The 22,704-nt window shown below is 34.5% G+C and overlaps 3 protein-coding genes across 20 annotated transcripts in view; all 3 read right to left on the bottom strand.

Annotated features, from left to right (window-relative positions):
- The window catches only part of RagC-D (Ras-related GTP binding C/D), a 32,394-nt gene extending 31,954 nt beyond the window's left edge, over positions 1-440 (bottom strand). For all 16 annotated transcript variants that reach the window (XR_013882613.1, XR_013882614.1, XR_013882615.1 and 13 more), the window contains exon 1: positions 388-440. Coding sequence is in view for 5 of the 16 variants with exons in the window: in XM_080172627.1 (XP_080028753.1) it covers positions 388-423 (36 nt within the window). In the remaining 11 variants the exon portion in view is untranslated. The remainder of the gene's footprint in view (positions 1-387) is intronic.
- On the bottom strand, positions 431-11,624 carry Coprox (oxygen-dependent coproporphyrinogen-III oxidase). Of its 2 annotated transcripts, XR_013882626.1 has the most exons (15): positions 11,477-11,624; positions 10,443-10,553; positions 10,043-10,101; positions 9,424-9,469; positions 9,005-9,093; positions 8,167-8,238; positions 7,396-7,467; positions 6,649-6,756; positions 6,200-6,251; positions 5,413-5,475; positions 3,510-3,591; positions 3,271-3,346; positions 2,618-2,721; positions 695-2,169; positions 431-585 (listed from the first exon to the last, which is right to left on the bottom strand). XR_013882626.1 is itself a non-coding variant. In XM_080172632.1 (14 exons), the coding sequence occupies exons 1-14, from the start codon at positions 11,543-11,545 to the stop codon at positions 2,114-2,116; spliced, it is 1,059 nt and encodes a 352-aa protein (XP_080028758.1). In that variant the 5' UTR covers positions 11,546-11,624; the 3' UTR covers positions 431-2,113. The 2 variants fall into 2 exon arrangements, 1 of the variants encoding a protein (XP_080028758.1); XM_080172632.1 differs by having other exon boundaries at positions 431-2,169.
- The window catches only part of LOC145328775 (uncharacterized), a 14,275-nt gene continuing 3,122 nt past the window's right edge, over positions 11,552-22,704 (bottom strand). The window contains exons 2-6 of one of the 2 annotated variants that reach the window (XR_013882611.1): positions 17,129-17,266; positions 14,283-14,420; positions 13,849-13,946; positions 12,004-13,586; positions 11,552-11,848 (exon numbers count right to left, since the gene is read on the bottom strand). Coding sequence is in view for 1 of the 2 variants with exons in the window: in XM_080172626.1 (XP_080028752.1) it covers positions 12,326-13,586; positions 13,849-13,946; positions 14,283-14,420; positions 17,129-17,263 (1,632 nt within the window). In the remaining variant the exon portion in view is untranslated. Of the gene's footprint in view, positions 13,587-13,848; positions 13,947-14,282; positions 14,421-17,128; positions 17,267-22,704 lie in introns of both variants that reach the window. The other variant, XM_080172626.1, reaches the window with a different exon arrangement.

Genomic DNA, 22,704 nt, shown 5'->3' with positions numbered 1-22,704 from the left:
GCACTGAGGCCCCGCCTGGAGACCCTAACCGTCACTCCCGTCCTGGCCCCCTGCACCCTTTGGATAACCTCTGGAGATTCTTGTGGTAACTTTGATCACCCCTGCGTTGCAGATACAGGTAGATTATCTTTGCTAAAGCTGCTCTATAACTATCCTGTCTTTAAGTCTCATACATCTCGGGGGATACAGCATCCTTCCCAGACACAAATTTCAATAATCGATATCTATCGCATCGTATAATAAACATTTTTTCGCGTATATTAAAATGAAAAGTTGTAAAATCAAAAACCAGTATTATTATTTTTATTTTTATATTTGTGAAAAATTGTCTGTAACTTGTAAAGTTGAAAATTACACCTACAACGTCAAAAAATGAAAAATTCCCACCTCATTATATTCTCCTTCTTCATCATATGAGGTCATTTTTCAGTCTGAAATTTTTATCAAAATAAAACTACAAAAAATTCTAACAATAAAAGTATAAAAAAGTATACAAGCTCATTATGTATTATCAAAAAATTATTTCTTGGAACACTAATACATTTATATAAGTTATAGTTATTAAACGCATCGTATTATAAACAACTTTCCGCGGATATAAAATGTACAATTATAAGATAAAAACAAGTTTTATTTGTCCCCGAGATGCCGAAATCACGGGCAAGCAAAACTGGTTTTAATATTATGATTGTACATTTTTATATTTGTAGAAAACTGGATAATATACGATGCTATACATAATTTTTCAGTATGACTGAGTACCATCCAACGGATATTAAACGGTTTCAAAGCCATAGGTACTGGAAAAATCTTTATTATTTATATCACTAATTTTGAGACTTATATCACAAATTAACAAGTTTTTAGTAAACCATCACCATTTCAATATGTTAGTTTTTTTCTTATCTAATAGATTTATTACCCTAGATGATAAAACAGACACAACAATACATCCAATATAAAAGCACTAGTGGCTTTGCCCCAAGAGGTATAATTACATCTTCTATTACTTACCCAGCAGAACGGATCACAAATTTTCGCACCTACCCAGCAGGAAAACATTTTGCGATTAAATTCGCAAAATTCGTAAATTTCGTAAAATTCGAAAAATTTGTAAAAAAAAAAAAAAAAAAATGGGGGGGGATTTTTTTGTTTTTGGGGGGGTTGGGGGTGTCCCACCCCCCCAAGAAAATAGCTTAAAACCACCGCAGGACCAATAGGTATATACCCTGAAGAGTAGAATCCAATCGGTTCAGTGGTTACTGAGATCCTAAGCTTCAGACGGACAGACGGACAGACAGTCGGACAGACAGACATCGTTCTACTTTGTATTATAGATATGCTTCAAGGCTGACTTATTATTCGGATGAATTGGAAAAAAATGCCATTTCGTACCAAAATACAGTTTCTAACAAATGTGCAGAATCGAATGTACATTGCATAATTTTGGCACATAAGTCAATAAAATAGAAAGAAAAAAAAATAATTAAAACATTAGGTAGGTTAGTATTAATGAAATATGTGACAATTTGGAAAAAAATAGAAAAATATATTTATGGATTCTTGAGCAAACTTATAAATTACAACTTTTTACAAATTAGGAAATTTTAATATAAAAATAATACTTAAATCATTGCACGAACTAAGAAAACTTTATAAATTTCAATAAACAATGAGCAATTTGTGACTTTAATAACATTACTAGATAACACTTAATTGATTAGATAACATTAAATATATTAATTTCATTTAAGAATTTAGTAATAAAAAAAGGCATTTTCTTAAATATAAAAAATGGAAGAAGAAACCTTTAATAAAAAACATACATTAATAATACATATAGATTATAGATTGTGTAAATTATAATGAATTGAATAATTTCTAATATTTCATATTAACAATATTCATAATCTTCATTTGTGTAACTCAAAGAATTTGGCAGGGAAATAGGGACAGGACAATGAAAATAAAATTTATTATTTTGGCTCTTAAACTTTGGGTTCTAATATCCAAAATTTCCTCCTAGATAAATGTTGAGCTAGAACTCAAAATTTTAATTATCTGCCAATTGTTCTATCCCTATTTCCCTGGAATTTAGGGATTGTCAAACAATTTAAACCCAGTCTTTAGGGTTCTTCAAAATTTCTGTAAGTTTCGCCTCTTTACTTCCTAATATCAAACATCATTTTATCATTTTTAATCATATAAATTATTAAGGTTTATTCTGTCTGAAGTTGAAAATCTAACTTTATAACTCAAGATAGGTAACTAGGTAGTGATAACATGTTATATTTTTTCCAAAAAAAATTAACTTACTTACCCCCTACGGGTATTCTTTTGATTTATTGTTCGTTAAGCTAAATCCTAATGTGTGTGCTAATCCCTTAAATTTTAAGTCATTTGAAACCATGTTTTTTTTAAACTTCCTCTTAAAACCAAAAAAATCTTTTTTATCAATTCTCGCTGAATCAGACAATTTGGAATCATTTAAGATCATGTTATTTTCTATAAATTTCCCTTTACAACCAACACCTGCGATTATTTTTAAGAGCCACAGCGGAAGTGCTTGTTTATTTTTTTGTAATAGCGCAAATTTTAATAAAATGCTAAAATGTGCCTGGTTCAGGGGTGTGCATGTACTCCCACTTGGCATTCAGGGGCAGCGACATCAGAATACTCTCAATCCTGGCACCAGGGGTGTACAAACCAAACTTTGTTCCTCTAAATATTTGAAATATGTTAAATGTAGTTTTCATTAAAATTGGAAATTGGGATCATGGAAAGAAAACGAAGTAGCGAGTTATGTCATTTACATTAGCTTTTCTCCTATTTCCTAACCCTGCAGGGCAATTATTAACATTTACCTAACCTAACCTTAAATAACCTATCAAAAGCTACTGTGAAAATACGACGAAATTCACTACTTCGTTCATTTCCATAATTCAGAAATTCTTTTATTTTTACCTAGTCTAATTGTCACGCTTTAAACAAATTATAAAAAGAGTAAAACGTAGACATTGAACATGATATGTAAGGACTCGGAGAGAAAACAAAAAGGGGACCAGAAGTGTTGACTGACCTAAGAACACCAGAGAGAAACATTACTTCAAAACAATGTTCAAAATTCAATATTTGAATAGTTGATTAAGATTATAAACAATACAACACAGTACATTTTTTTTCAAAATTTCAGGGAGTGGTGGTGGGGGGTAGACAATTTAGAATAAGGAAATATTTCAACACCCCTGAAACAATATTGAAATACATCACCTATCATAGACCAGGTTGTATTCAGCATAGTGACCTCTTCTCATCAATTGCCATTGTCTTTCAGCATATCCATAACCTAATATAAGGTGTATTATACAGCGATCTAAAGGGATAAGAAAAAGGTCTATATATTCAGGTACAGTACATCCCCTATAATAATACACAAAATTTACCCTGTAGATTACAATTATTGGTTGAGACATAATCGCGTCCTTGTTTAGAAGTTGAGAATCCCTAACCTTTATTTTTATTCTTCCTAATCATAGGTAGGTAGGATGGAATCACAGAGTTGCCACAATCTTGCACAAATGCAAAACATTCCTGAAAATTAAAATTATTGGTTTTTGGTTGGTTGGTCGGTAGTGTAAGTGCCAAAATTAGGTTCCCCTCATTTAGCAGTGTAATTTGCACCAGTCCGTCCGAAACCCTAGGGGGGGTGGATGTGATTTAGTCGGCTGCTAATTATAGAGACAGCTGAAATTTTTCGTTTTCTCTTTATTTTCTTTTTTTGACAACTTTCAAAAGTGACAAAATTTTGCTTAATGTTAATGTTAATGTTCGTTTGTCTACTTGTAATTTGTATGATTTTGATAAAAACAATAGTTATATATATTTTTGCCATTTTCTAATTAACTAATCAACGTACAAGTAGATTTCACTTAATTTCCATTACAATGGCTAATTGATTTTCATTACAAAGTCTGGAAAAGTTTGTCAATAAAATATTTTTAATTTGTGTAATCTTGTAGGTAGAATTTGATAATTTTTTAATGGCTATTAGCTGCCAAACGGCTGAACGTACAGATCATACCCGCACACCATTTCAAGCGGTATAAGAAGGCCTACAAAAAATCTGGAATAGCCAAGATCCAATGATGCACAGGGAAAGCTTCACTGAAGAAAAAACGTGTAAAATAGGCCTTTTCGCGCATTTCTCTGCACTGCGAGATAATTATGTATTACTGATTTATGGCTATTCCAGATTATTTTTAGGCCTTCTTATACCGCTTAAAACAGTGTGCGGGCATGATCTGTACGTTCAGCCGTTTGGCAGCTGGCAGCCTTTAAAATTCATAGATTTTCGGCAATATTCGTTACCAGCAATATTTTAGCGTGAACTGCAGTAGATCCTAATATTTTATTCAAGTCATAGGTATATACGTGTAAAATAATATAAGTATTTTATATTGTACATATATGAATGGATTGATTAAGAGGAAACATGATATTAACGTCATGAAATCATAAGAATTTCATTTAGTGCTCCAAGCATCAGTTTAAAAAGGTTTGATTTTGTCATTCTGGTAATCTGTAGTAAAGTTATATTTGTTTGAAGCTTAAGATTTCAATAACTACTATTCTTCTTTGTAGCGAAGCTTCACATACATTAACATATTAAACTTATTTTTAGATATAAGACTAGGAGTTGTTTTAGGCTATTTTTCTATACTTTCTTGCACTTTTAAATAAGAAGCCCATAGATGCTAGGGGAACAGCAGCAGCAGTGCCTTTTAATTTGGTAAAATGAAATCTTCATAAAAAATATTTTTATTTTGGTAATATCAGAATCTTAAAGGCTAAACAAAATTTGTGAATAAATTTTAACTGTGTAAATACAATACAAAATAGAATATTAATATACACGTCATAATACACTTATTTCATTCATTTATCTATTTCTATGTAACAATTTTCATATTGTGTTTAATTTTAGATAAAAATACTCTATTCAATAAATAGTTTTCGTCATAATTTGAAAGAGAACAAGAACACGTTTATCCATAAGTAGCACAAAAAGAATATACCATCAAGAATCAAGTTTCATATATTAAGAAATAATAGGTATAAAATGTACTTTTCAAAACGCACAAAAAATGAAAATGAAATTAAAGATACACAAAGTTCATTAGATTAAACGTAGTAATGTCAACCCCAGTCTCTTTTTTTTGGAGGGTGGAGGGTATTTTTGTCTCGGGACACGATAGTCTAAAATCTTCTTTGAACTTATGGAAAACTTGGCAGAGAATTTTGTAACGATCTGTCACGTCTTTTACTTGATTTTAGCTGACATAAACGTATTCAGATAGATAGACATCCTGTTCCTTTAGTATATTGACCTAACCACAAATGACTAGCTCTTACCTCTATTCCAGGACTGTCGAGATCATCAAAGAATATTCCGCCAATACCACGAGATATATTTCTATAGAGTAACTTTAATATTAGCTATATATGATGGTTGCGGAGCAACTCTATATTTCACTATGTCTGTCCATCCACCAACCAGTACGTCCGTCAGCCAGTCCGTGAGATGCTAAGATAGAAAGCTGAAACTTCTTGTCAACATTCCCATCAATAAATAGCATAATTTAGTACAAAACAACCATGTCGGTCTGACTGCTTTTGGGCTATTTATATATTTTTCACATTACCCCTACCCCACCCAATATCTTGTGTTATTGGTCTGATTTTCAAAATTCTTTATGAGACATATACTGGGTGGCCACAGACTTTTTTTCAAAATAGCATAAAATAGTATGCAGAAAAAAGTGAATAGTATGCAATAGTATGTAAAAATTCCATAAAATAGTATGAAATAGCATGCATTAACACAAAATAGTATAAAATAGCATGCATTTCAAACACAATAATGTGCATTTAAAACAACTTAATGCCTTAAATGCAGGCAAGGGAGGAAGGGAGGGGGGTCTTCAGGTGTTGATTCTTGCATAAACTATAGCTCATGCCTCTGACAGCTGTAGTCCAAAACAAGACTGCTCTGATGATCGAATGGTTTAAGAGATACATACGCCCCTGTTTCCAGTCTTATTGTTTTTAACTTTACTAAAAGATTATTTTTTCTTTGTATTAGACACAATAACATTTTCTTTTATAGGAATTCCTTTAAAGCTAATAGTTAGACTTTCCTGTGTTTAATAAAGAAGTACTCATCACACCATGCTTTAAACTTTGCATAATATCTAAAAACAAAATGTAATAAGAAATTAAAATATTTTTTTCAATCATATCGAATATGCAGCAAACACAAACTTTTAGAAAAATTCAACTCGAATTTCTCAGTTGAACACATTCACGCAACTTCCCCTGGTTGTGTAAAAAGGGGATTATTGAGTAAGTTTGGATACTTTGGATAGTCACGTACATAATATATTGAATTCGACCCTCCCTTTTTTATTTCATTATGAGGGTTGTTGATAGCTATAAACCTTCCCATAAACTACATAAGAAGCTACACTGTAAAAATGAACAGTATCGGTTCAGCGGTTATCGAGATCCTTCGGTACAGACAGGCACACAGACAAACACCCTGTGACTTTAATATAAGGATTGTGAAAACACCGAAAATGGCTTACTAACCCTTTATCATGTTTATCACAGGCAGTCTTGAGGGTGGTGTGAAATAATTTCCCATCCTCTTCATCCAGATAGTAGGGGGTCAGATCAGAGCCCCCTCCAAACCACCACCTGTACATAGTTCGTTTAATTAGTATTTTATTTAAAGTTTTATTTAACATTATCTGTATTTAGTAACAAAATTTTATTTTCATAGAAACTTTTACTTTTAGATTTCTAATTAACGACTGCATAAAAAACAGGGGTGTATATTCTGCACAAGATTCATTTTTTCCCCTGCTGCAAATTTTTAAATTTTTTCCCCTCCTATTTTTTCCAGCAAGGGGATAAAATGGAAAAATATTTTCAGAACTCTTTATTTTATTCATATTATGCCCTCTTCCACATATTTTTAGTTTTTTTCACCAAAGAGGGGAGAAAAAAAAAGAAAAAAAAGGCTTTCAGTTCTCTTAATTTTTACATTTTTTCCCCAAAACCACATATTTTTTATTTTTTTTTTTTACCCCAAAGCCGGGCCCCACCTCAGCCGGGTCAAATTTGCAGAATATACACCCCTGATAAAAAATAAATTAGAAAATACGTTAAGTTACAGGAGAAGGGAATAGAACCGATTATTATCGCATTGTGTTAAAGACCGCGTTCCGCGGATATTAAAATGGAAAATGATTATTTTTTATTTGAGACCAGTATTATGTAAATTACTTGGGCAATACAAATTTCAAAAAAGCATAAAAAATGTAGGAAAATAACCTCTTTTGTCCGGAAGATTCTTCAACTTCAAAATATCTGTAGTTAAAATGCATTGTTGGTACATGAGGGTTCCTTAACATTTTAATATATAAATTAGGGATGGAAATCCGTCAAATTTTTGGACCGGATTCGGATTCTTCCAAGAATCCGTCAACAAAAATGGCGGATTCCCGCGGATTCCGGATTCTAGCAATATTTTAAAAGGCTTTTTTTTAAATTAAAAAAATTAAGTGCTACATTTGTCCTAAAAATTGATGTTCTTGTTGTTCTCTATAATTCACTTCTAAGAATCAAACCAGATTTTAAAAGATTTCAAATATAATGATGATAATCTTTGCCTTCAAAAAGGGGAAGTTGAAAGAAAAAACTTCTTAGCCTACTAATTAAGAATCCGAATCCGCTATTAAAAAACGGATTCCGGATTCCAAAATTTACCAAAAAATGGGCGAATTCCAGATCCCGGATCCGGATACGGATTGCCAACCCTAATATAAATGAATTTATTTATTTTGTCCTTCGGCCCAATCAAAATTCGTGTTACAGTTAAGATAACAATATTACTACAAAAATATAATTTAACACTCTTTGGTGCTTTCCCTTGAAAAAGCCTGCCAAGCATTGAACCTCCCTTTTTAAAAAATAAATTGAAAATGATTTAAAACGCTGTCTCATGGTAGCTCCTCTTTTGGAAGCTCTTATAAGCTCATAATAACACGACAAGAATTGTGAAAAAGATACAAGCCTCTGCTAAGAAAAAAGATAAAAACCCACCTAGGGTGCACAACACAGCTGATGCCGCAGGCAAAGAATGGCATTTCTTCACCTTCTGGTAAATTCTTACCTCTAAATACATATATTTAGTTATTTTTGATAATACCTACCTTTCTAAGTAAATAAATTTTTTTTTAATAATGTCAAGTAGGTACCTACTAATAAATATTAAAAAAACAAGGATGACAACATCCATAAAAGCGAAGCTCTGAAATGGAAGAACAACGAACATTAACACTTGTAGATTGTCAGAACTGAATTAGCAGAATATTAATGCATCAGTACAAACAATATTGTAGGTAAATTTGATGCAAAACTGCATAAATAGATGATACTGTTAAAGGACATACTTTTATTTTTGGGACTTGTTTATAGAGATGCTTCGCTTTTAACATTGTACCTTTTTGTAATAGGAATAAGTTTCCAAAAATCAGAAGAATCAGATTATTTTAACATAAAAAAAAAATTTTGTCAAAAAAAGTTAAAAATCGACATGTTTAAAATGGACGTACGGACATTTTGGTATTGATTATAGAGTTGCTACGCTTTCTAAATTGTACCTAGCTACTACAGGAATCATCATGCGAAGTTTGGAATCGATAGGACAATTCTAACATGCCTAAATTAACGAAAAAAGCTATCTGTCGTACGGACCGACCCTAATTATGGGAAAGCTTCGCTTTTAATAATATCAAAGATTTATTTGTTGTACACTGCATGCATAAACTAAGCAAATGCTTATTAGGAGGTAATTCTTTTTGTATGGCAAATTTTTATTGATTCTAAACCTTTTATATTTCTCACCCCCCCCCCCCCCCATCAAAAAAATAAATCCAACCTAGCATTCATTTGTTTAACAGCCGCAGGTGGTATCATACCATGAACAACGCTCACGCCGACTCCAGCTTTCTCAAAAACGTGGCCGTCCTAAAATAATTCTTTTAACAAGTTTGTCAGATTTTTTGGTATAAATCTCGCCGAAATTTGTTGTTGCACTTTCTCTCCAAATTAGACAATTTTGAATCATCTTAACAGAAAAACTTTTATTCTTTCTTAAAATTTCCATTATATTTTCAATTGACACTTGTAATATTTTAAACATCCACGTCACTATTAAAAAATCGTGTCAAGTGAAAATAAAAGGGAAATTTTTAAGGAAAAAAAATAAGTTTGTCTCAGCCGATTCAAATTCCCCCCCCCCCCCCCCGTCCCTAATTTACAAAATTGTCCAATCCCTGAATCTTAGCTGTTTTATACCTGGATTACACAAGTAATTCCTCCGCCTCCCTCTTCTCTTGTCCATCTAAAATAAAAATCTTTCAGGATAAAGATATTGAATAATTTGACTCGGAAACAGTAGGGTATGTTCGAATGTCGTCAAATTTAAAAAAAAGTGGGGGGGGATGCGAATGTGCTACTTTTTCAAACCTAACACTTTCGCCGCTGTTTCTTCACAGGTCCACATTTTACCTCATCAAAACAACTGCCATGTCAAATGTCAGTGCTGTAACTCTCTTTCTTTTAGTTAAGTTCCTTTGGCTTTTAGTTTTGGTTTCAAAAAGTGTCACATCAGCCACCCCTCTTTAGTAGATTACTTCTAAATCTCACAGAATAATGTACTAATATTACAACATGAGAATTTCTTTTAATTTTATAAGATACGAAACAAGAACCTACTTAGGTAGTTTAAATTAAAAGATAACTGTAATTTCGTGTAAATCCCACAAACCCAATATGTATAGAAAAATTTGAAGTTTTTTAAAGCAAAAAAAAATAAAGTTCTGATGAAAAATGACCAAGATACGTATAATTTATTTAGACAGACGCACACACATTCATCATACTTTTTAAAATATGATAGGTATATTTTTCCTACCTGTCCACACGCCATTCACCTTTCTCTTCTTCCTCTAAGAAAGCCTTGCACAATTCTCCCTAAAAATTATTTCATAATAAGCATTTCCAGTAAGGCTTCGAAACCGATTAAAATTAGCAGGATTAGAACCGGTTCTCAGCCATACTTACTGAAAAATAATATATAACATCACATTGAAGACATTTTTTCAAAAACATTAAACTAGAAATCATAAGATTAAAACCAGTTTCGCTAGCACGGACCTTTGGCACGTCGGGGCTAGCAAAACCGGTTTTAAAAAGGCACATTTATACAAGAAAAATGGCGTTTTCAATCCTTATTTTCAATTTATTTCATAATACTGGAAGGAAGAGGGGGGGTTAATTGCTTAACAGACATTTGAAGTAAAGCACCATCTCACCTGTAAACTCATAATGAATTTCTCCATTCTGACCCGCATGAGTGTTGAGGATTTAGCCATGTCTGCAGCACTAGTCAAAGGTTCGGCCATATACTGCGATTCAGCTCGCAACTAAGTTAAGTATTCATTAGTAAGAGATGCTTTTTTAACAATTAGGGCCTGTTAATAGGCTATATAAGTTTTCCGGAATTTTAATAAATATAATAGATTTGAAATCTGCATAAAATTTTAAGGAATTTTTTATAAAATTCGTTTTTTGTATAATTCTTTATTTATAAGCGCAAATACAAATTAAGTTAAATAATTTTGACATCTGTGATTGGTGGATTGAAAACTATCTGCGCTCTGATTGGAGAAGCTTAAGTGACGTACATCATTCAACCAATTAGAGCGCAGGTAGTTTCCAATCCACCTATCCTATTGGTCAAAATTTATTAACTAAAATTGGATTTGCGCTTTTAAATAATGAATTATATAAAAAACGAATTTTATAAAAAATCCTTAAAATTTTATGCAGATTTCAAATCTATTATATTTATTAAAATTCCAGAAAACTTTTATAGCCTACCTGTTAATTCGTCCATGACGGATAGGTCTTAAATTTAGATATGTTATAATTGTCCTAGTAATTTCAAACTCTGTTATCCTTACTAAAATATTCGTCTTTCCATTTCAGAAATGTTACTTTTTTCTATTTTGCAATAGTTTATTTGACGTGGTGTAGTTTACAATGATTTGATTTAAAATGGTTATTCTAAGGATGATTTGGCACCATGAAACTTTTACAAATGTTTTCTACAAAACGGAAAAGTAGGTATTTTTTTTTTGGAAATGAAGAAAGGTAAAAAATACTGGTTATGAATCCTACTATTTTCCATAATCCCCATTCTTCACCCCCCTATAATCTATTTTTAAAAAGATTCGGGGGAGAAATGCAGAACATAATTCAGATATTTACAAATAATAAAAATTTTGATTCTCTAACCTAACCCTCTATCAGCGAAACTGTTCTACAATAAAAATATTGCACCCACCTGGTATGACCCAGCTTTGAACATGTATATGGAGCATACAGACGCTCCCGCTGCCAACGTTCGTAACATCCTTGATTCTGAAATTCTATTCTTCTAAATTCCTATTTTATACAGTTGTGTGTGTTTGTCCATAAAGATGTAATAAAACTTTCAAAAAAACACAAATAAAAGTTGGGGGGGGGGGGGGGGGGCACGTTGTAGGAAAACCTAACTAGTAGGATGAAATTTTTTTTTGTAAGAAGAATATTAGGTTTATTTTTATAGTCACAAAGGTAAAGGCATACAGCAAAAAAATGCATTGTTGAAAATGGTTTGACATGTCATAAAACTCTGATATTATTTAACTAGTAAAGGTTGTACTTTGTGCGTAATCTGTGATATTATATAAAAAGTTAGACGTATATAGTTTTTTCTTAAATGATGATAAAATAATGAAGTCTGGCAAGCTATGTCTGTCCTTTTTATATACTACATTTCAATAATAGCATTCAGCTTTATAAAAATGCTTCAAGAAAAAAACAAATCACCTTTATTGTTAAAAGCTAAATTGGTCTTTCTGAAAAGGAGTAGTTTTTTCCTTGTTCAATGGTTTAGAATAAATGTATAGGTCATATGTTTGAAAGAACCATGTAGTTAAAAATATATCAAGACTTGAAAATCGTATTCTTGTGGTATATGCAATTTATAGGTATAGCTGGCTTATTTTCATAAAAAACATGACGATTTATTTAGTTATGTCTAAATGTTTGTTGATTAATAGGTATACAAAATTATAAATGTTAGATGGTATACTTGTGACTTTTGCTTGAAATCGTTTTTCTGAAATGCACTTCATGCAACTATCTCTTTTCATCTGATTGGACAAGCATCATGAATGAGTGGGACAAGGTCAGAACATGGAAAGAACTCCTTGGCTCTCAGTCTACTGGCTCTATTCACATCCTTTTTTAGTGTAAGTACTGAGTCAGCTTGCAGTCCTAATGCATTTCCCATCTTTGAGCAGTATTTGCTTGGATATTTAACTGTAAGCTTGTCAACCAAAGAATCATTGATACAGCCTGGCAGAAGTAGGGTCTTCAAATTGGGATACTTTATGTTGGATTTATCCAGTCTAAATTCATCATAAAATGATGTTTCAACAGTAGCTCCTGATATATATAGGAATTCAAGGTTTTCAGCATTGAAAGTTGCTCTCCAGGAAGAAACATCCATGATGTACAAATCTCTCAAGTTTGGAAGGTCAAATTCTAACTTTTGCACAGGCGCGTATCTGTTTGTTGGACTTGGAAATTCACACACTAAATGCTCCAGAGTCGATGAACAATCTTCTATGAATTTCCATCCTGGTTTAACATTCTTATCAGTCCACAAATATTTTAAATTCTTAAACTTTGCCCTTTTATCTAATTCATAAACCTCAATACCTTGAATCTGGAGGGAAATCAGTTGTTCAGCAAACTGTTCAGCAAATCTATACAGTTCTAATGTACCGCCTTCAATGCAAATGTGCAATAACTTTGGCATTTTAATTTCAGGTAAATTATCATTGCAATAGCAGCAACATACAAAATCTATTCTTCTCACATTTTCACTGCAGACAAATGTAAAGAAGTTAATTGTTGATAAACCACAATCTGCAAACTTTAAGACTTGTATGCGAGGAAGATTAATTTCATAAGGAGTCAGAATCCAATCCGAATATCCATGAAAACTTATCTTTGTCAGAGTGTTTGCATGCCTTTTAATTAACTCTACCTCTATATTGTTATCTTCCTCAAATTCTGGAGTTCTCATCAAAACAAGCATTTCTAGATGAGGAAATCTAAAAAACTCATTTAACAAAAATTCTTCATCTCCTTCCAAAAATAGACAAAGTCCTGTAACATAGACACCCCAGACATTCAATATCCAGGTTAACATTTCTTTCTTGTAGGGTTGGCGAGGTTCTTCTTCATTCAGTAGACCAACGTTGATGCTGTAGTTTAGAAGAATGCCATCTATTTTTGCCTTTTCAAGTGTGTCCTGAATTTCTTTGAATTCAGAGTATTCTTTTAGATCTATATTCCATGCTCTGAAGGTGGAGTCCAGAATTTTAACTTTCTTTCCGAACCTATAACAAAAATCATATCATGAGCAGTTAACAGATACTGATAAGTAAACATTACTATAAATCCTTGGGGACAATCAACTTAATGAACTAACCAATAAAAATTCAGGAAAAGTCAATATTACTTTTATGATCTATTTTTAATATTCGTGAAAAAATGTCTGAAATACGATGCCATCCATGATTTTTTAGTATGGCTGAGTACCAGTTCTAATCCAGCGGATATCAATCGGTTTCGCAGCCACATACTGAAATTAAAAATTACCATCTGTTGACGAGTCTTAGATTTTTCTTATCCTTAATGTCCAATGATTTAAAAACTCGAGATAGGACTGTGTCGGGTAGGCTCATCAATGGAAACACCTGGGGAAAAAAGGAATTTTAATAATGGATAAAGTAGGAGAATATTAGGTAGCTAATAAAATGGACATAATTTATTGGTCAGTTCGTTTATCAAGAAAGAGAGGGGGTGGGAAAAGGAGGGTGGATTGGGGAGATAATTATTTTAGCCAGCTGCATGATTAACTTTATTAGAGTACATGAATAACATGATAATCTGGTGTAAGATCCAAGTATTAATACATCCATTGTTATAAAATAGTGCAGAAGATTATTATATATATACTTTATTTATTTGATTGACCGACCGATCACATCAAGTTTGCTAGATACCTAATTCTTTAACAAAAAATTATTTACCTTACTACACCGGCACACACTAGGATCTTCAAACAGTTTTGCCTTTTTGTTGAAACCAACATTTCCATGTATTTGTAAATATCTCTTTTTCTTTTCTACTTCTTTACCCTGTAACGGCTGTTCATTTACCTCTAGATCCTTAAGAAAAAAGTTCCTATTTCAAAGAAGACGGGTAATCATTAGGGATGGCAATCCGTCAAATTTTTGGACCGGATTCGGATTCTTACAAGAATCCGTCCAAAAAATGGCGAATTTTCGCAGAATTCTCTGGATTGGGATTCCGGCAATATTTTAAAACGCTTTTTTTTAAATTAAAAAATTTAAGTGCTACATATGTCCAAAAAATTAATGTTCTTGTTGTTCTCTATAATTCACTTCCGAGAATCGAACCAGATTTAAAAAGATATTATATATAATGATGGATAATCTTTGCCATCAAAAAGGGGAAGTTGAAATAAAAAACTCAAGACGCTAAGTTTAGCCTACCAATTAAGAATCCGAATCCGCTATTAAAAAACGGATTCCGGATTCGGATTCCAAAATTGGCCAAAAATTGGGCGGATTCCGGATTCGGATTGCCAACCCTAGTTTTTATACATAGTTGTTCACCGAGACACTTTTTCCTAACTTTTAAATAAATAGGAAATTTCTTGTTTATTTGTATATTACTTTAAGCTGAGTTACTGTTAGATTAAAGGCCCCCAGAGGAGAAAACTACTCCACCCAATTCATTTCAAAGTCAATTTATTGTTTGTTTGTAACTGCATAATCAGATCTCGCTAACCGCTGTACTTTTATGTACAATGTAGCTTCAGCTTCTCATAAATTCTGGGAGGGTTTAAAACTTGGTAAAGGGTAGCACCACCCTCCAGAGAGAAATCGCCCCTAAAAATAATAACACCCCTCAACCCCCCCCCCCCTAGATATACCACACTTTTCTGGGATCTTGCTGCGTCAAGTATCAACTGTTGGGAATATCAAAGGATGACCCCATGCAAAATTTGAGCCGGATCCGGCCAAAACCGGCCGTGAATTTTATAAAAAACCGTTTTTTTCCGGTTTTTATAGGGTATCTGTAAATCGATTCAGCTGGAGCAAAACCGGTTGGAGGTACAAAAAATTTTACTTCACATGAAATTTAGCCAATGCAATTGCCTACAAAAATGTACTTCATCATCAACTTGATTGGACAACTCTTTCCCCTCCTAAATGTCCATTAAAACCTCGGAAACGGCAAAAATCGCCAAAAATCACGCCTTCGGCGGCGAATAACGGCTAAACGGTCAGCCGGAGGCGAATGAAACATAAATAAAGAAATGTTCGCCTCAAAAAGTTGTTCAATATCAAAGAGATGCTTGAAGTCTCTAAAACGACTCCTTCCCCCCCTTTAAGGGGAAAAACTGAAAAAACGTTATTTTCAAAAGTATGCCCACTTCGTGGGTGTGGGGGGCACTGAACCCGTCACCCCAGGGTCACCAAATATAAAGTCTAGGCGGCCCACAATGCTGAATTTTCACCAAGTGAAAGTCTTGTGTCATTATCTCTTATGAGAAAAAAGTTATTAATTAATTAAAATTTCAAATTGTGATTTTTTGATGGATTTCTTTGATGAAATGACAGGCTGGTCAATTTTTAGGCCATTTTTTGCTGTTTTCGGCCCGCCACGCCCAAACGGTTTGAGATAATCTCACGGGACCTTTTGCCCGACCTAAGTCTGGTTATTTGTGAGGTCTAAGAAAGAAAAAATCCCGGATTGGATGAAGCACGACGTCGCTGCGCGCCGTCAAAAATCGCTGGTCGGCTCATTTTGCCCCCTCAAACCCTCACCTCGTGCCATTTTTCTGTGTAAAGATTATAATTATAATCTTTTGCGTAAGTCTGATTTTTTTCCCTAGACCTCACAAATAACCAGACTTAGGTCGGGCAAAAGGTCCCGTGAGATTATCGCAAACCGTTTGGGCGTGACGGCCCAAAAACCACAAAAAATGGCCTAAAAATTGACCGGCCTGTCATTTCATCAAAGAAATCCATCAAAAAATCACAATTTGAAATTTTAATTAATTAATAACTTTTTTCTCATAAGAGATAATGACACAAGACTTTCACTTGGTGAAAATTCAGCATTGTGGGCCGCCTAGACTTTATATTTGGTGACCCTGGGGTGACGGGTTCAGTGCCCCCAACACCCACGAAGTGGGCATACTTTTGAAAATAACGTTTTTTCAGTTTTTCCCCTTAAAGGGGGGGAAGGAGTCGTTTTAGAGACTTCAAGCATCTCTTTGATATTGAACAACTTTTTGAGGCGAACATTTCTTTATTTATGTTTCATTCGCCTCCGGCTGACCGTTTAGCCGTTATTCGCCGCCGAAGGCATGATTTTTGGCGATTTTTGCCGTTTCCGAGGTTTTAATGGACATTTAGGAGGGGAAAGAGTTGTCCAATCAAGTTGATGATGAAGTACATTTTTGTAGGCAATTGCATTGGCTAAATTTCATGTGAAGTAAAATTTTTTGTACCTCCAACCGGTTTTGCTCCAGCTGAATCGATTTACAGATACCCTATAAAAACCGGAAAAAACCGGTTTTTTATAAAATTCACGGCCGGTTTTGGCCGGATCCGGCTCAAATTTTGCATGGGGTCATCCTTTGATATTCCCAACAGTTGATACTTGACGCAGCAAGATCCCAGAAAAGTGTGGTATATCTACCCCCCCCCTCCAAAAAAAATATATATTTTTGTTCACTCATATAAAAAAAAATGGTATAGGGGTTCCAATCCCCTACACCTCAAGTGCCAGTAGACGCCTCAAGGGGCGTAGCCGCCATTAATTTAACAGATTAACCAACCTTCAGAATGAGATGGATATCTAAGGCAAGCTGTGCTTCAGACTGTCCTTGTTCAGGAATATCAAGTTGGTCAGCTATCTTCCTTAGTATACCCAATATACTGTTCTCAACAGTGCTATGTGTAGTTGGAGACATCCTCTGAAAATAAAATATAGCAAAAGGGATAGTTGTATAAAGTGTATTTTATTAAGCGTTAATTTACAAATATACTACCTATAAATTTTTATTGCTATAAATAACAAAACAATTGGACGCCATGCTCTTATTGTAAAAATAGCCAGCTATATAAATTAAATATATATATCAAATTTGTTATATTCAAGTCTTATTATTTTTCAAATTACATGGTAGAAAATTGAAATTCTTTCAAATATATGCCCTAAAAATGTAGTTTAAACCATTGAATAGGAAAAAATATGCAGTTCACTAAATTCAGGTTCAAATGCATTTCGTGCAACTATTCCTTTTACTTTTTTGTGTAACATTTATCGACAGATAAGTTGTCCACATAAAAAGAAATATCTGTGTCCACCAACCTGTCAACTAAATATAACTAAAGACAAATACAGTGTACTTAAAAATAGTCAGGGATCTAAAGGGATAAGACAATTACCAATAAATTGATGTACATCCGAAATGATGACACAAAAAATAACCCCTTCTGAGGACTAAAATTAGTGGTTGAAAATTTAAAACACTCAATTTATAAACCAACTAATCAAAATTTAGTATAATTCCCCAAAATGTGTTAAGCCAACGAATAAGAAAAAGTTAATGAAAAACTTTGGGGACTAGTGTAATAAACAGCCCATTATTCCCTCCCTCGCTCTCTGCAAATAGTGGTGGTAGTAAAATTAAATTACACCAAAATCTTGTTATTCCACTTTCTTAGATTACTAAAGATAACTTTGAAAACTGAATAATTAGGGATCTCAGACAAGGGGAGTGGGGAAGGTTAAAATAAAACACCCTTTTTAAAAGCGAAGCTTTTCTATAATTAGGGTCGGTCCGTACGTACGTCTGAAACGGATAGCTTTTTCCGTTAATTTAGGCATGTTAGAATTGTCCTATCGATTTCAAACTTTGCATGGTAATTCCTGTAATAGATAGGTACGATTTAGAAAGCGTAGCAACTCTATAATCGTTACTAGAATGTCCGTACGTCCATTTTAAACATGTTGATTTTCAACTTTTTAACAACAAAATTTGTATCAGATAAAATTATCCAATTGATCTGATTTTTTGAATACTGATTCCTAGGACAACAAAATACAATATTATAAGCGAGCTGCATCTCTATAATCAAGTCATAAATGTAAGTATGTCCATAAACATTATCCTGTATCTAGCAGTTATTTAACAAATTTACTTATAATTTTGCTTCTTGGGAAAGGTGGTGTGTAGAAAATATATCTGATCCTTTTCACATATCTTTTTTATCCACTAGGTGCTATTTTACCTCCTAGTGGTCTTTCCTGGACAACGGATCTACAATGCAAGGATAAGAATATAATTGACTCACTTTTAAGTATTTGACTCCTTTGTATCCTTTAGCTATAAGATACGGCAAAATTCTTAGCACTGAAAATCTTAGGTTTTGACTCCCTTCCCCCTGAAACAAATGTCGTCTTTTCACTGAAAGTAAAATATAAACAGCTGTTTCTTGTTTACCTTTTTTACACTTTAATTTTTCCCGCATGGAGAACGGCTGCTACTAACTTTTCCCTTATTTTCTTTTCTTTTATACTTTCAGTGAAATAAAATAAAATAAAAAAACTAAAGATATATTACCTCCACACTTAACCAAGCCACCCAAAATAATTAAAATTTTCCCGCAAACAACATGTGATTTTTTTTTAGGTGTCGAAATCACATCTTTTAGGTTTAACAGGCACCTAACCCCATCCATTTCAGATATGTCAAGCTCTAACAATGATACACCTACCAGTGATCGAAACACTGGGACCCAGATTGACAGTGGTGCCGGCAGCGCAGCCAATCTGCAGGACGGCGATAATGTTGTCGTTCTACCAGCTACTGACGGGGCAGGGGGGTCTGTTGTGACTTTGGCAGCCCCCACCCAGCAAGCGACGAAGTCCTCCACAGTGAAAAAAAAGAGGGAAAACACACCAAGAAAGGTAGGAACTTTTAATAATAGCAAAAGTGCATTGTTATCAGAGTACAAAAATCAAAATGAAAGTCCTTCTAAATTGAAAAATTTTAAGGTTGTGCAAGAAAGCTTAAGATCTTCTCCAAGGCTTCAAGGTACAAAAAGAACCTTTGTGCCTCTGGCCAGGGATGATAAAACCGGAACCGGAGCTACCCCTGTAAAGGAGAGCAAGGTAAAGGGTGTATCCCCCCTGTCCAGCAGCACACCCCAAGCGGAGGCGCAAGCCAATGCCGAGAAAATAGAGGAGGGGTGTATTGAAAAATCCCCCACCTCGAGCAATCTATCTATCCAGGGGGAAGAGTTTCCTCCCTTGCCCCTGGCTAGTAAGAAAACTAAAGGTTTTAAAGGCAAAACCCTAGAAACATTGAAGAAATCTAAAGCTAATTTGCAGGACAAAACTGTAGCTGTGGAGTCTGATCCAGAATCAGGTTCTGGCTCAGACTCTTCAGTGGATAGTCACACTAAGTTTCTTGATAACTATATGGAAAGCATAGATGAAGGTGACGGCAGTGGCTTCAATGGTTTCACTCAGGAAGAGCTCAATGCTGCTCAAAAAACTAGAGTAGAATTGAACACAAGCTTCGGGAGTGACACTATTGAGTCCACTAAAGCCACTCTTCATGATGTAAATGACACCAATGAGAATGACTACGTTGGAGAATGGAAATCCGCCCCAAAAAAGGGAAGCAAGGGAGAAAAGGGAAAGGGTGAAGGCAGCGGACAAAATCCTCCAGCTAAGCCAAACTCTGTTAGTGTCAATATGCAAACATCTAATTCTGTTACTATTCAGGAAAGGAGAAAACATTTGAACAGAAAGGAAGGAGAGGAAGGTTATGGTCAAGGGGCGAAGCCTAAGAAGGCTAAACTTGACAACTCCTCCTCCTTTGCAACGGCCCTTAAAAAGGGTCTTAAAATTGAAGTAAGATCCACTAGATCAAATTCAGATCTAGACCAGATAGACTTCAATCACCTGGAGCTATACATGACAAACACATATATTGATGCTGTGGTTAAACCATCCTTCAATATAGTAAGGGATATGGTAGAAAAAGGAAGGAGCATGGGAGGCGTATGGTACGTCCTCAAGAATGAAGAATACATGAATTGGATTCTAGACTGTATTCCAAGGGCTGGCATACCTGAGGGCAGATCCGATTATGGATACAAGGTCTTCGGACCTGGTTGCAGGCCCTACAGGTACTTCTTGATCAAGGGTATCAAAGAGAACATCTGGAGATCCAGGGAGAAATTTGTAGCTCTTATCAGAGCTCTAAACCCTCACCTGGACTACATGGTAGATGACTTTGAGGATGGCTCTAAAAGGCCAACACATATCAGAGTCTGCAGTGGACTCCTAACAAGAAGAAAGAGGTCACAAATAAGGGACATTTCTCCATTATTCTAGAAATGGATGAGTTCTTAATCAAGGACTTAATCAGGGAGGATAACCTAGTGTCAGTGGCAATGTTCTCCCAGGTAAAGGCATCGAAAAGGCCATGAAAAGGCCATGAAACTCAGGGGAGTTAAGGAAATGGAGGGCGCCACCAGCCTCGAGGATCTCCTGGCTGATACCAAGCTGCAGGATGACATAAGGGACATGGACATAGAACAGGATACCAACGGCCAGAATCAGGCAGGAACCCAGGAGGAATCTGCCATGGAAAATGGTGAATAGGTAAAAATTTAATTTTCAATAATCGGCGTAGGGATAGGTCAAGTGTAGCCATAAAAATCTCAGTTAAATCTCCATCACTGTGTGACGGCTATGACTACACATGATCAATTTTTACATAGAAATCATAACACTAGTAAATCGCATATTAAATACTCTGGCTCCATTTCTCTCATTCAGGAGCCTTATTTTAATGCAAGAAACTTTAAAGTACAAGGTTTTTCAAAGGATTTAAAACTCTTTGTTGGTACTAACAACAGCAAACTCCGTGCGTGTATCGTTGTAAGTAAAGAAATTGATGCGTGGCTTATAAACCAATTCTCAAATGAGGACATGGTAGCAGTAGGGGTCAAACAAAACAATAATATTAACATCTATTGTTCCGTCTATTTACCATATGATAGTCCATCCCCGCCCCCCAGTGATTTACTAATTAAGTTGGTGGATCATTGTAGGGTAAAGGGTTGGGGTATCATTATAGGATCTGATGCCAACAGCTGGAACCAAGTCTGGGGCTCCTCAGACAACAACCCCCGGGGGACAGCACTTTTGGACTGGATCCTGGGGACACAACTACATATTGTAAATAAAGGTAATAAACCAACTTTTAATGATATTAGGAGGGAACAAGTTATAGATATAACCTTATGTAGTAATAACATTGTGGACAACATTGAAAATTGGCATGTCAGCAATGATGTCACTCTCTCTGATCACAACAGAATAGAGTTTGACCTCATTCTTGAACATGCAGATAACCCTAATGATACCTACAGGAATATTAAAAAAACTAATTGGTCAACTTTTAAAAAGGATTTAAAGGAAAATTTTCAGGACACAGGTAACGAGGACATTGATACAATGGCCACAGAGCTTGAAGAAGCTATAATTAAGTCTTATTTAAGTAGCAGCAAGGTACTTAAATTCAAATAAATAAAAAGCCACCCTGGTGGAACAAAGACCTTACCATACTCCAAAAAAGGGTCCATTCCACTAGGATAAAGTGTAACAGGTATAAAACACCTGAAAAACCAGGAGGAGCATAATTCCTTTAAAAGGGATTATAAGTACAAAATTAGGAAGGCAAAGGAGGAAGGTTGGCAAAAATTTTGCACAGAATTAGAAGATCTGACCTCTGCAGCCAGATTACAGAAAACATTAAAACAAGGTAAAAAACAAATGTTTGGTACATATAAAAAACCAGATGGATCATATACAGAGACACCTGAGGAAACTCTAAAACTGTTATTGGACACACACTTTCCAGACAGTGAGGTAAATATAGATCATATTCCAAGAACATATGAACCAAGTAATCTAGATGTCAACAAGGTAATAAATACCCAATCGGTTAAAGCAGCTTTTAAATCTTTTAAACCATATAAAAGTTGTGGGCCAGATGGGATTTACCCAGCCATGCTACAGCAAGGTATAGACATTATAGTACAAAAGGTAGTTAGTATCTACAGAAAAAGCCTCCAAACGGGAATTATCCCAAAGGCATGGCTAAAGGTAAAAATTGTCTTCATCAGTAAACCAGGTAAAGTAGATCTTAGTGACCCCAAGTCGGTCAGACCCATCAGTCTTACATCCTTCTTGTTAAAGGGACTAGAACGTATCATTTTCTGGCACCTTAACAAGACAACCTTCAAGTACAACAAACTCCACCAGAATCTCTTCTCATACCAGGAAGGTAAAGGTACAGAGGATGCTTTGCACTCTCTAGTTCACAAG

This window comes from Acartia tonsa, chromosome 9 (genome assembly GCF_053477335.1).
Source record: "Acartia tonsa isolate MP-2025a chromosome 9, ASM5347733v1, whole genome shotgun sequence".
Classification (NCBI taxonomy): domain Eukaryota; kingdom Metazoa; phylum Arthropoda; class Copepoda; order Calanoida; family Acartiidae; genus Acartia; species Acartia tonsa.
Note: the sequence above shows the minus strand (reverse complement) of the source record. Positions and strands in the feature narration are given on the sequence as shown.

Coding starts and splice junctions, on each gene's coding strand:
- Coprox (XM_080172632.1), bottom strand. CDS start 11,545: ATGTTACGAACGTTGGCAGCGGGAGCGTCTGTATGCTCCATATACATG. Junction 10,554..11,476: donor TCAAAGCTGGGTCATACCAG/GTGGGTGCAATA, acceptor TACTTAACTTAG/TTGCGAGCTGAATCGCAGTA. Junction 6,252..6,648: donor TGTGATAAACATGATAAAGG/GTTAGTAAGCCA, acceptor TTTTGTTTTTAG/ATATTATGCAAAGTTTAAAG.